This window comes from Musa acuminata, chromosome BXJ3-5 (assembly GCF_036884655.1).
Source record: "Musa acuminata AAA Group cultivar baxijiao chromosome BXJ3-5, Cavendish_Baxijiao_AAA, whole genome shotgun sequence".
NCBI lineage: Eukaryota > Viridiplantae > Streptophyta > Magnoliopsida > Zingiberales > Musaceae > Musa > Musa acuminata.
Window position 1 is genome coordinate 6,117,463 of NC_088353.1, and position 12,508 is coordinate 6,129,970.

The window sequence follows — 12,508 nt, forward strand, 5'->3', positions numbered from 1 at the left end:
TGATTGAGTGGATAGAGAAACTCACAGGTCTAGGAATGGTCCTAGAGGATAACTTGTGTGTGGACATTGTGCTTCAGTCCCTACCAGATTCCTTTTCACAGTTCATAATGAACTTTAATATGAACAAGCTTGAGGTGACTCTCCCAGATCTCCTCAATATGTTGAGGGAGGCAGAGAGTACTATTAAGAAAGAGAAGCCAGTTCTCTACACTGGTGAGACCAGAAAGAAAAGGAAAGCAGAAAGGTCCCTTAAGAAGGGAAAGGGCAAGGGCAAACAAGGTAAAGCAAAGGTTGCTAAGAAAGACCCAACAAAGGACAAAGGCCAGTGCTTCCACTGTGGTAAAGATGGGCACTGGAAGAGAAACTGCAAAGAGTACCTTGCAGAAAGGGCGAAACAAAAGCTTGATGAAGCTTCAGGTACATTCATGATCAGTCTCCATTTGTCAGACTCTTATGATAACACATGGGTATTAGATACCGGTAGTGCTTATCATATATGTAATTCGTTGCAGGTTCTGGCAAGGCCTAGGAGACTAGAGAGAGGCGAGATGGACCTCAAGATGGGTAATGGAGCAAAAGTTGCTGTATTAGCTGTTGGCGAGGTCGCCCTACATCTGCCTAGTGGAGCTTTTATTGCATTAGATGCATGTTATTTTGTTCCTTCTATTATCAAAAACATTATCTCCATTTCATGTTTAACAGTTAGTGGATATAAATTTGTTTTTGAGAACAATGGTTGTTCGATATTATTAGATGATAAGATCATCACGAAAGGAACATTGCATAATGGTTTATTTATGTTAGACACCACTCCACATATCATGAATATAAATGTGTCCAAAAGGAAACGAGATGAGTTGAACAGTGCATACCTGTGGCATTATAGGCTAGGTCACATCCATGAAAGAAGGATTCAAAAGTTGCTAAATGATGGATATCTAGATCCATTCGACTATGTGTCATATGCAACTTGTGAGCCTTGCATTCGTGGAAAACTGACCAACTCTCCATTTAGTGGAACTGGAGAGAGAGCCACTGAGTTGTTGGAACTCATACATAGTGATGTATGTGGACCCATGTCAACTCATGCCATTGGAGGTTACTCCTACTTCATTACATTTACTGATGATTTCTCAAGGTATGGATATGTGTACTTAATGAAGTACAAGTCCGAGGCCTTTGAGAAATTCAGAGAGTATAAGAATGAGGTGGAGAACCAGACTGGAAAGAGTATCAAAACTCTTCGATCAGATCAAGGAGGTGAGTACTTAAGTACAGAGTTTACTCACTTCCTCAAGGACCATGGGATATTATCCCAATGGACACCTCCTTATACACCTCAGCTCAATGGTGTCTCTGAAAGGAGAAATCGTACATTATTAGATATGGTACGGTCCATGATGAGTTTCGCTGACCTACCCATCTCATTCTGGGGATATGCCCTAGAAACCGCAGCTTACCTTCTGAACAGAGTTCCAACTAAGTCGGTGGTGTCTACACCATATGAGATATGGAAAGGGAAGAAGCCTGATCTTAAAGTAGTTAAGATTTGGGGCTGCTCTGCCCATGTTAAAAGACACAACCCCGATAAGTTAGAATCAAGGACAGGGCGATGTAAATTTGTGGGATACCCCAAGGAAACTTGTGGGTATTACTTCTATCATCTCGAGGACCAAAAGGTCTTTGTAGCTAAGAGAGCAGTGTTCCTTGAGAAGGAACACATTCTTGACGGAGACAGTGGGAGAATGATAGAATTGAGCGAGGTTGGAGAACCAAGCTCAAGCACCACTCTACAGCCCGAGTCTGTTCAGGTATCTAATACACAAGTTTCAACTTTACGCAGGTCTGATAGAGTATCCCATCCTCCTGAGAGATATGTGGGACATATTAGAGCAGAGGATGTAGAGGATATTGATCCTCAGACCTACGAGGAGGCTATTATGAGTATAGACTCCGGGAAGTGGAAAGAAGCCATGAATTCTGAGATGGATTCTATGTACTCCAATAAGGTTTGGAACCTAGTTGATGCACCCGAAGGTATTGTACCTATCGGTTGCAAGTGGATCTTTAAGAAAAAGATCGGAGTAGATGGAAAGGTAGAGACCTATAAAGCAAGGCTAGTGGCTAAGGGGTATCGTCAAAGGCAATGTGTTGACTACGACGAAACTTTCTCACCCGTAGCAATGCTAAAATCCATCAGAATTCTATTGGCTATTGCAGCACACTATGATTATGAGATCTGACAGATGGATGTGAAAACCGCATTCCTCAACGGGAACCTGGAGGAGGAGGTGTATATGATGCAACCTGAGGGATTCGTGTCCAAGAACTGCCCAGATAAGGTGTGTAGGTTGCTTAGATCCATTTATGGACTAAAGCAAGCTTCCCGAAGTTGAAACATAAGATTTGATGAGGCAATCAGATCTTATGACTTCGTTAAGAACGAAGATAAGCCTTGTGTATACAGAAAGGTAAGTGGGAGCGCTATTAGCTTTTTGGTGTTATATGTGGATGACATCCTCATCATTGGGAATGACATAGGAATGATATCCACAGTAAAGGCTTGGTTATCTAGACACTTCTCCATAAAGGACTTAGGGGAAGCATCATATATCTTGGGGATTAGAATCTATAGAGATAGATCCAAAAGGATGCTTGGCTTGTCCCAGTCCAGGTACATAGAAACCATTGTCAAAAGGTTTGGCATGGAAAATTCCAAGAGAGGTCTCATACCGATGAGACATGGGATATCGCTTTCTACGAGTATGTCCCCAAAGACTCCAGAAGAAAGGGCGAACATGGATATGATACCTTATGCCTCAGCAATAGGGTCTATCATGTATGCCATGCTATGTACTAGGCCTGATATAGCGCATGCTCTGAGTGTCACGAGCAGGTATCAGGCGGATCCAGGCTTTGAGCACTGGAAAGCAGTAAAGTGTATCCTTAAGTACTTGAGAAGGACTAAGGATCTTTTACTAGTATATGGAGGTAATAGCCTTAAGGTTGAAGGCTACACTGACTCAAGTTTTCAGTCTGATGTCGATGATAGCAAGTCGAATTCAGGGTATGTGTACACCTTGAATGGAGGAGCAGTGTGCTGGAAGAGTTCCAAGCAAGATACCACTGCTGACTCGACCACAGAGGCGGAGTACATTGCCGCATTAGATGCAGCAAATGAGGGAGTTTGGGAGTCGATACAGATAGCGACAAGTCGACTTCCTTATATTGCGACCACTATGGGGTGATTACTCAAATAAGGGAACCCGGGTCTTATCAGAAGTGTTCTGAGGAGGTTCCAGCTTATAAGAGAGATCGTGACCCGAGGAGATGTAGCAGTGGAAAGAGTTCCATCCGAAGATAACATTGCAGATCCACTAACAAAACCATTGTCTCAGATTGTCTTTGAGCGTCACAGGGGTCTGATGGGGATCAGACACATAGGTGATTGGCTTTAGGTCAAGTGGGAGATTGCTAGTCATAAGTGCCCAGCAAGCCAATCACGTGAGTGATGGCACGTGTGACTTGATACAGAATCTTTTTGCTTATTATATTTTGGCGTATATCACTTTATAACTATTGCATAAATGCATATATATTGTGATGTCCTTGGATTTGTGCAATGGGAATCGGATCGTGATGAGATCACGATAATGAGATCGATTCACCTTTAAACACATATCCTAAATAATCCCGGTCATAGGTTACTCGAGAGGGACATCGTGATAACCGGATAGACTGGTGTGCTGTATACCCGTCCATATGATGGATGCAGCTGGTCTCATAGCTGCTCGTGTAGGGACACTAGGGATACAGTACAAGTGCTCATTGGAGAATGAGTTCACTGATTGATCCGCTTACGGAATGCTGGATGGTTGATGATGCCTTATTGTCAGACAACGATTCCGTAGTCCTAGTGGTGTATCTGGTTCTTAGACTTGAGACACCAAGGATGTCCTGTATGAGTGCTCCACTCTTTGATACCAGACTTATAGGTTTGGCTGTTCCCAGATCTAGTACAGCTGGTCATTGGGAGTGGTAGTCGACCTTACGAGGGCTATTGAGTGTCGATAGAGGATCATCCACTCTCGGTATCATGAGAGGAATATCCCATGTGTTCTTGCTCAGACAAATCCCTGGCCAGGGTCATTCGGGTTGAGAGAGAAAGAGTTCTCCGGGAGAATCCGATTAGAGCGAGACTCGAGTAGAAACCGTATGGGTCTGACAGCACCATGCTCGATATACGGTCTCTGGGATATTAGATGGATGAGGGACTATAGGTACATGGTAACTGAGGACAGACAGGTCCAATGGATTGGATTCCCCTGTATCGTCTGGGGACTACGGCGTAGTGGCCTAGTACTTCCGTAGTCGATGAGTCGAGTGAATTATTACAGAGATAATAATTCACTGAGTTAGAAGGAGTTCTGACAGGTATGACTCACGGCCAGCTCGATATTGGGCCTAGAGGGTCACACATATATAGTAGGCATTGCGATGAGTAGAGGTTCGGATATGAGATATCCGATGGAGCCCTTGTCTTATTGGATGCAGATCCAATACCCACTAGGGAAAGGACCCATTAGGGTTTTGACACGGGATCTCTATAAATAGGAGGGATTCACAGCCTCATAGGCTAGAGTCTTTGCTTGCCCTTCCTATTCTCCTCTCCCTCTCCACCTTAGAGTAGGCCTGGAGTTTTGAGGAGCGTCGTCGCAACCCTGCTGCGTGGATCACCGCTAGAGAGGAGGACGCTTGACCTCCTTCACCCTCTCCTAAGGATCTGCAAGGAAACAGGGATATACGATCTCCCTAGGTAACACAATCTCAATACGCAGTTTTGTGTTTTTTGCGGATTTTGCGCACCAATCTTCGCACGACGATGAACATCTTTTTGGGAATCGGGGATTTTTGTTTTCTTGTTCTTCCGCTGCGCATATGATGTCGCCCCCTATGATTTCCCAACAATTCTCTTGTGGTTGTTGCTAGGGTTTTGGGCAAGAGATTGAGATTTGTATATTCATTATTCTCATAGTGGATTATCTCTAGTTTGCCCCGTGGTTTTTACCCTTCACATTGAAGGGGTTTTCCACGTATATCTTGGTGTTCTGTTTGATTGTGTTTCCATTTTATTCCGTTGCGTATTTTGGTCTTCTAGTATTTGTTCTTATACAAAGGTTATTCCTGTTTATATCCCCATCAGTAGAAGCACCCCCCAGAGATGCCATCTCGTCAGACGGGATGTCCCACCTCACAAGGGTCAACGGGCACACTAAACTAAGGCGCGATTGACCCTCGCACGCAGGGATAAATATCTCCAGCCGACCCCAAGGAAGCGGGGAAGAAAAAGAGGAAAAAAACAAATCTAACTTGCTCATCGGAGGGGCCAAAGTTGGGACACACCCGATGAAGGCCTTTTTGCAGGTAGATGGTCGTCATCAAGCCGCAGGCGCGTTCACCTCGAAGTCGTCTCCCAATACGCAGAGGAGGGCGACCTAGTGGCTCGGATCCGATAGGTGCTAGTCTTGTCTCCCGTTCCAAATAGGAGCCCACATAGTGAGGAAGGTCACCGTCTATCCTAGGGACGAGCGGACACATCTTCCCACAAACGGAGCTCGAGGTCAACGAACCTTGGAAAGACAACCCTCACATTCCCACCAGAAGTTCCCGACGTCGGCACGTGGGCCTAACCGTGCTAACTCAGTCACGGTACCTTTGTTAACCAACACCAACTAAGCATGGAAACTAGCTCAGTTACAACTATAATACTGGGGATTAGAGATCAATAAGTTGTCAATTGTTATGTTATAAATTACTGTATTATTTTTTAATGATAAACAATGAAGACAGGGCTTGATCCTACAACCTGGTAGTCACAAATTCATCACTGGATAAACAAGTTAGCAATTTCTATCGATTTAATTTTTCCTGCATTTACCAACTTCGATATCCAAGTCTTGCAATGTCTATCAATTGGTTCCATAAATCCATAGTTCAATCAATTATATTTCTAATTTTCTACTAATCACTTTACCAGTGGATGAACAGGATAGATTCAAGTTTAAACAATCTCGCTCGAAATAGTCATTTTTTTAATAAAAAAATTAATCTTGCATTTCTCGAATTTTATTTTCAATATCATACATGGCATAATTGCAAATTGGGAAGGAGGACATGGTCGGATTAGAGTCTCTAATCATTGGCAATTGGCATACACGACCGGAGAAAACTAAAGCGGATCGAGGTTGATTTATCCATCTCTTCCTTTTAATAAGGAAGTACTGAAGGCGATCGATCGATCGATCGTTCCTTCCTTGCGTAGGCTGGCTGTCCTTAACATAAGTTACCTCGAGCTTTTTCTAAAAGATTTGATAGCATCTTGGGCTGTCTTTGATGGGTCAATGATTCCGGGGATAGACATTGGTTGAGTCGGAGCCGGATCTTAAAGATATGGTTAACAAGGGAGTTGGGAGAGAATGTTCATCCCCACACATAATGAGCCAATATTGAGTTTGATATCCATCAGACTTGGACGCGAGAGAACAGACGTCTGAGACCGAAACCGTAACGAGATAAGCACGCACCCGCACCTGAGTGTGCGAGAGAGTTGTGCTGGTTCGTTGCCTCCTGACGTGCCGCCAACCGACGGTGGAAATCCCTGGGCGGCCTACGGGATGCGTGGCGCGCCTACCGTGCGGACGAAGTCGGAGGTGGGGGCACCCGAGCGTGACCTGTGCGGTGGGAACCGGGAACGACAACAACCGAGGCGAAGCTAACAGAGATACAGATGGATGATGACAAGCTTCCCTCGTTGGGATCTCTCGGGCTGGGACCTCTCTCACGCCCACCACCACACGTCCCAGATCTCCTTCCTCGTGTGGCCACTCCCACCAAAACATCCCCTCAAACCCTCACACTGCCCTCCTCAGCTCCCTCCTTTACCTCCTCCTTAAAGCACAACCACATTCAAGCAGACGAATTGTTATTAACGAGTGTGGCCAACGGCGACGCTTCCTTCTATGTTTACAAATACAATGCAAGCCAAGAAGGTATAAAATAATCTCGCCCCTCTTCCTTCCGTCGATGAGCCCAACCCCCTCCAAGAAATCCGCCGACGCCGCCGCAGCCGCAGCCACAGCGACCCAAGCCCGGTCGTCCGCAACCGGCCTCGGCGGTGGAGGGGGCGGCGCGGGCATGCGGCTCATCGTACCTCTCCAGGGCGTCGTCCAGGGTCGCGGCGGCCTCGTCCTCGGCACCCTCATCCCCTGCGCCCTCTTCTACTTCCTCCAGTTCTACCTCAGGCGCAACCGCTCTCCTCCTCCTACTTCGCCGCAACCCCCCGCTGCCAACGGCCCCGATCTCCCCGGCATCGTCCGGTCCTCCTCCCGCAACTTCCTCTCCGCCCGCGGCTCCTCCGGCCACGCCGCCGTCTCCTCCCGCGCGGCCTCGATCGCCAGATCCGGCGATTCGCCTTACTTCGTCGGGACTAAGAAGTGCTCCGAGGACCCTTACCATCCCGTCGATAACCCCGACGGCGTCATACAGCTTGGGTTGGCCGAGAACCGCGTAGCTTTCTTTTACCCTAGAAAAACTGTCATCTTTCTTCTTCCTTAAAGTGTTTTTTACCCGTGAGGAGTTTCTTATCGATTGTTGTTGGTTTGCTGCAGTTGTCTTTGGATCTAATTGGGGACTGGCTTGCGAGAAATGTGACGGATACCCTACTCGACGAGCGGCAGGGTGGGCTGAGCATCAGCGGATTGGCGACGTACCAGCCTTTTGATGGGTTGGTGGAATTGAAGATGGTGAGCAATCGACCTCCTTTCACCGCACAACTAGTGTAGTTGTTTCTTTTCCTATGAATAGCAATTAGTTTTCCTGTTGTTTCTCCTCCTGCTTCACGCTCGATTTTTCTGTGGTAAAACCAGAATTTTCTTTTCTTTATTGCTTCACAACTTCTGCGGTCTCATCAGTAGTCATATTAGTCTGATTTAAATCACTTTGCTCTGCTGGTCAATATGAAAGTTCAGATCTTTTCATAGATTTTTAGATTATTACAGGTTGATGTTCAAGTAATGCTTAACTTATGTTCTAAGATTTTTTTTTTTTTTAGTCAGAATGAAAACTTTTAGTTTTCCTGCAAGTTCACCTTCCTTTTAAGCTGCAAGTTCCGTGGAAATTTTTTTATGCATGAACACATAAGACGTCTCCAAATTTTAATCAACTAAGTGGGGGGGACAAAAGAGTTTGCCATTCATCTTTGCCAATTTTCAAACTTTTGCTAAAGTTAAGTGGTTTTCATCCGAGGAGTCATCTTTTTCTATTAGAGGAATTCACCTGAAAGTTCCTTCTTGCCATCTTGCAAAACATTTGGTGGAAAATAAGTTCAATCTTACGGAGAGAGGAAGAAAAAGGCATTAGTTTCTTTTGTAAAACATAAGAAAAAAGAGCCTGCGCCCTAAAGTTCTTTCCATGCAAGGAAGAATGGGTTGGGGGAATAAAGAGAAATACATGGAAAGAGAAGTCACTTCTCCAAGCAATATTAATACCAAGTGGAAATCAACTCTGTTTTCACAAAAGGTTTTCATATCTTCAGCATGAAGGAGGGTGTCTTTGGAAACACTTCTGGGAAATGAGTTGATATTTATGAAATTACCTATATTGTGTAATCAAAGTTGGAAAGTCGAACTCAGAAGTAAAAGCCTTTATTCACTTTTGAGAGTCAACTATGCATACCGAATACCAAAACAACAAAGAAGGCAGGCACGGGATTTGATTTTTAGCATGAGAAGGACAGCACAAACATCCTTCGAAAAATCACTGCTGCCATCTAGTTTTAAGTAGCTTTCTAATGATAGTGTTGACTTACATGGAAGATAAGATTAAACTAAGTTGTTTTAAGCTTCACCTTTTAGTTAAAATTGTTAGCTTTTCCCACTTGCATTATTCTACAAATTTCTTTATGGATGTCTTTTTTTCCGTAAGTATTAAAACCATGAGCAGTCGATAGGGTGCATGATTCTTAAAGAATTTAGCTTTCTGGATTACCGGAGTTGGTGCTTTACTAGGTAATCATGTGTCGGTTTCTACTGAAGAAGTTACATAAATGTCATAAATGTAGCTTGGGTGGTCAATAAGGTATCTGCAATTATTACGAGATTTTTTTTGTAGGTTTTGCAAATATCTGGCAAAGGATTTTTCATAACATTACTAGCTGCAGCTATCATATTTGGTTTGTCGATGATGCCTCAATGTTGTGATGATTATCCCATATTGCTTTTACTATCTTCTTTTGTTGTTTCAGGATGCATAACTTAGTTTAAGAAACATTTTATTTCACCCTAAAAGATGTGGGCATGATATGCATCGATTAACAGACAGTCAGGCTGATGGTTGTCTTCTGAAGCATGTATTCAATTATATGATTGTAATTAGCGTTCCAGTACACACTGGTGGTGGATTCTTTGCTCATCCAATCCCCTTCTGGACATGCTGTGTGTTCTTCTCTTTAGCCATGTTTTATATGATTGGGCTATTTTAATTGCCGGGATATCTAATGAAGCAATAATAACCGAGAGAAAGAAAAATATCTTGGAAGTGTTATGTGTAAGCATTCATTTCGAAAAGGCAGGTGATCTTGGCGTACTGCTTATGTTTGTTGAATATGATTATTTAGACTTCTCTCTGTTCTATCGTCTTACTAGACCTAATTGTATGTTCTTTATAGGATTGATCTTGGAAAGATTTTGTAATATCATACTCATGTTTACTTTTTGATAGGCTGTGGTTGAATTTATGGGACAAGTCATGCAAGGGTCAGTCTCGTTTGATCCATCGCAAATAATAATGACAGCTGGCGCAACTCCAGCAATTGAAATTCTCAGTTTCTGCCTGGCAGATGCTGGAAATGCATTTCTTGTTCCTTCACCGTATTACCCAGGGTGACTTGCTTGTTCCACCAAAAACTTGTCTCCATGTTTCATACTGAGACATTTTTACAATTTTAGTATTTTGACGTACAGGTACGACAGGAATATAAGATGGCGAGCTGGCATAGAGTTGATACCTGTTCCATGTCGAAGCACTGACAACTTTGGTTTAAGTATTCCTGCACTCGAAAGAGCATACAATCAGGCAAAAATGCGAGGTGTCAAAGTGCGAGCTGTTCTTTTCTCAAACCCCTCCAACCCTGTGGGCAATCTTCTGCACAGGGAAACATTACGAGACCTTCTTGACTTTGTTACGGAGAAGGGCATTCATGTCATTGCTGATGAAGTGTTCGCAGGGTCAACCCATGGTACTGAGGATTTTGTGAGCATGGCGGAAGTTTTAAACACAGATGAGTTTGATAGAAGCAGGGTTCACATAGTATATGGCTTGTCAAAAGATCTCTCCGTCCCAGGCTTTCGGATCGGTCTCATCTACTCTTTTAACGAACATGTCATTGCGGCTGCCTCGAAGCTGGCAAGGTTCTCCTCTGTTTCTGTTCCAACCCAGCACTTGCTCATCTCGATGCTTAATGACACTAAGTTCATCACACAATATATCAAGACGAACAGAGAGAGACTCCGAGTAATGTATGCATTGTTAGTGAATGGCCTTAAACAGTTGGGTGTTGAGAGTGTCAAAAGCAGTGGTGGTTTTTACTGTTGGACGGATATGAGCAAATTTATGAAATCATACAGTGAGAAAGGGGAGCTTGAGCTATGGAAGGAGATGCTTAATGTGGCTAAGATTCATTTAACACCTGGAACGGCATGCCATTGCATTGAACCTGGATGGTTTCGTTTATGCTTCACAACATTGACTGAGAAGGATGTGCCTGTAGTTTTGGAACGCATCAAGAGAGTTGTTGATAACCATTGAGTCTACTAAAGCAGAAAGGTAGAGGTCTTTGGTACAAAGATGTTCATAAGGCTGGAAAGTCGATCACATCCAGTCTCTTTCAGTAGTCTCGTATCCTCTCCAGGGTTGTCATCAATTTTGGTAGTGTAGGCTTCGCTTCATGCTTCTCTTCTCCTTGCTGATGTAACTACATCAAGGTGCACCACTACTCGTGCAGAGACCTCTTGGTGAAGAGATTTCTTTTCACTTACCAGCTGCTAATATATGCTCTCATCTTGTTACCATTTGCAATGAACGGAAAGCATGTAAGCACCCTCTTCTTTAGGTAATCCTGTGATGGACAAATTGGTTTAGAATGTGAGTATAATTTCCATATCTTTCATTACTTGTCTATTATGTCAGTAATGTGGAAGTAAAGAAGAGGTTTTTAATCTGATGCTTGTAATGGTAGACAGGTTTATTAGCCTACACGCAATGGATCATTTTGGCAAGTTAATGCACCCATTGCACTCTCCAAGGATGATGGATGGATATACTACAAGCAATCATTTACCTTTGGGTGCTCTCTCTTCCTGCCTTCGTTTTGCTTCCTTCTGCAGCTTAGCTTGCGACTCAGCAGTATGAGCTCCCCGAGTGTCAGCCCCCTCCTTGCCATGCCTGCGTGTTCGCTGCTGCATTGGTTTGGGCCACGGCGAGCAGCCACAGCAGATGGAGCTTCGTCTTCCCCGCTGGGCAGCGGGAAAAGGAACTGAATCACCGAAGTGTCTGTGCCCACCTCCGCTGCCTCTGAGCTGCTCGAGCTGCTGTGCCCATCCGTTCCCGATACAGAGTGCCAGTCCTCGTTCCGGTAGGAGCCGTTCTCGCTAAAGCTCTCCCACGCAGCAGTCACATCAGCGAAAGACGGGTCTGCTTTGTCGTCCTTCTTGAAAGAAAAGGCTTCGAGGTAAGAATCCATGGCGCCTCCCTCCGTTTCATCGACGAAGGGATTCAGGGGACCAGACCTCTCATCGACAAAAGGGTTCAGGTGACAGCTCGACGCAGGACGAGGATCCAACCCATTCAGATCGCCGGCAGTCAACAAGTCCGGCACGGTGGGAGGAATCTGGATTGGCTTCCCGGGCTTCTCTTCCCATTCGAAGGGGACGGAAACCACGAGTCTCGTCGGCGGCGAAGACGAGATCACGGGGACTCTCTTCGGTACGCCGGGTTTCTCTTCCCAAAGATACGGGACGGTGATCTGCTGCTTCTCTCGCTGCCGAGGACGCGACGCAGAGGACTCCTCACTCTCCTCCGCCATGGTCGGTAGGTTCGAAAACTCGTTGCATGCTCGTCCACGCCGTGGACACGAGTAGATATAGGAAAAGCTTTGTTGGATTCGACGAAGCTGTTCCACGATCGAAATGTTCTCGCTCAACTGTACCAATTGGCGTGGCCATAGCCATCGCAGACCCAACCCACTTTCCCACCTGCCCAAATTAACAGTTACGACACTAAAAAAAGGGCAAAATTTCAAGTAGGTTTAGTTATATATCGATCGATGTTGGATCATATAAATTCATATTCATTATTTTCTTAAATGATTTCCGATGGTATACATCGATATATCAGTGTATAAACATTATATTATCGGTGCCAATTATTATTATTATTATTATTATTATTATTT

General features: G+C 44.5%; 2 protein-coding genes across 4 annotated transcripts; one reads left to right on the forward strand and one right to left on the reverse strand.

Annotated features, from left to right (window-relative positions):
- Window positions 1-6,901: 6,901 nt before the first annotated feature.
- On the forward strand, window positions 6,902-12,463 carry LOC135638751 (1-aminocyclopropane-1-carboxylate synthase 6-like). Of its 3 annotated transcripts, XR_010496707.1 has the most exons (6): window positions 6,902-7,566; window positions 7,668-7,802; window positions 9,778-9,938; window positions 10,020-11,199; window positions 11,298-11,785; window positions 11,867-12,463. XR_010496707.1 is itself a non-coding variant. In XM_065152084.1 (4 exons), the coding sequence occupies exons 1-4, from the start codon at window positions 7,084-7,086 to the stop codon at window positions 10,861-10,863; spliced, it is 1,623 nt and encodes a 540-aa protein (XP_065008156.1). In that variant the 5' UTR covers window positions 6,902-7,083; the 3' UTR covers window positions 10,864-11,224. The 3 variants fall into 3 exon arrangements, 2 of the variants coding, with proteins under 2 accessions (XP_065008156.1, XP_065008157.1); XM_065152084.1 differs by lacking the exons at window positions 11,298-11,785; window positions 11,867-12,463 and having other exon boundaries at window positions 10,020-11,224; XM_065152085.1 differs by lacking the exons at window positions 11,298-11,785; window positions 11,867-12,463 and having other exon boundaries at window positions 7,411-7,550; window positions 10,020-11,224.
- On the reverse strand, window positions 11,339-12,185 carry LOC135638752 (uncharacterized). The gene has a single exon (XM_065152086.1). The coding sequence runs from the start codon at window positions 12,137-12,139 to the stop codon at window positions 11,378-11,380; it is 762 nt and encodes a 253-aa protein (XP_065008158.1). The 5' UTR covers window positions 12,140-12,185; the 3' UTR covers window positions 11,339-11,377.
- Window positions 12,464-12,508: the final 45 nt, after the last annotated feature.

Bases quoted from the DNA above. Each gene is read 5' to 3' on its own strand.
- LOC135638751 (XM_065152084.1), top strand. From the start codon at position 7,084: ATGAGCCCAACCCCCTCCAAGAAATCCGCCGACGCCGCCGCAGCCGCA. The intron at 7,567-7,667 runs GTAGCTTTCTTT...GGTTTGCTGCAG, and splicing joins TTGGGTTGGCCGAGAACCGC to TTGTCTTTGGATCTAATTGG. The intron at 7,803-9,777 runs GTGAGCAATCGA...ACTTTTTGATAG, and splicing joins GGTTGGTGGAATTGAAGATG to GCTGTGGTTGAATTTATGGG.
- LOC135638752 (XM_065152086.1), bottom strand. From the start codon at position 12,139: ATGGCGGAGGAGAGTGAGGAGTCCTCTGCGTCGCGTCCTCGGCAGCGA.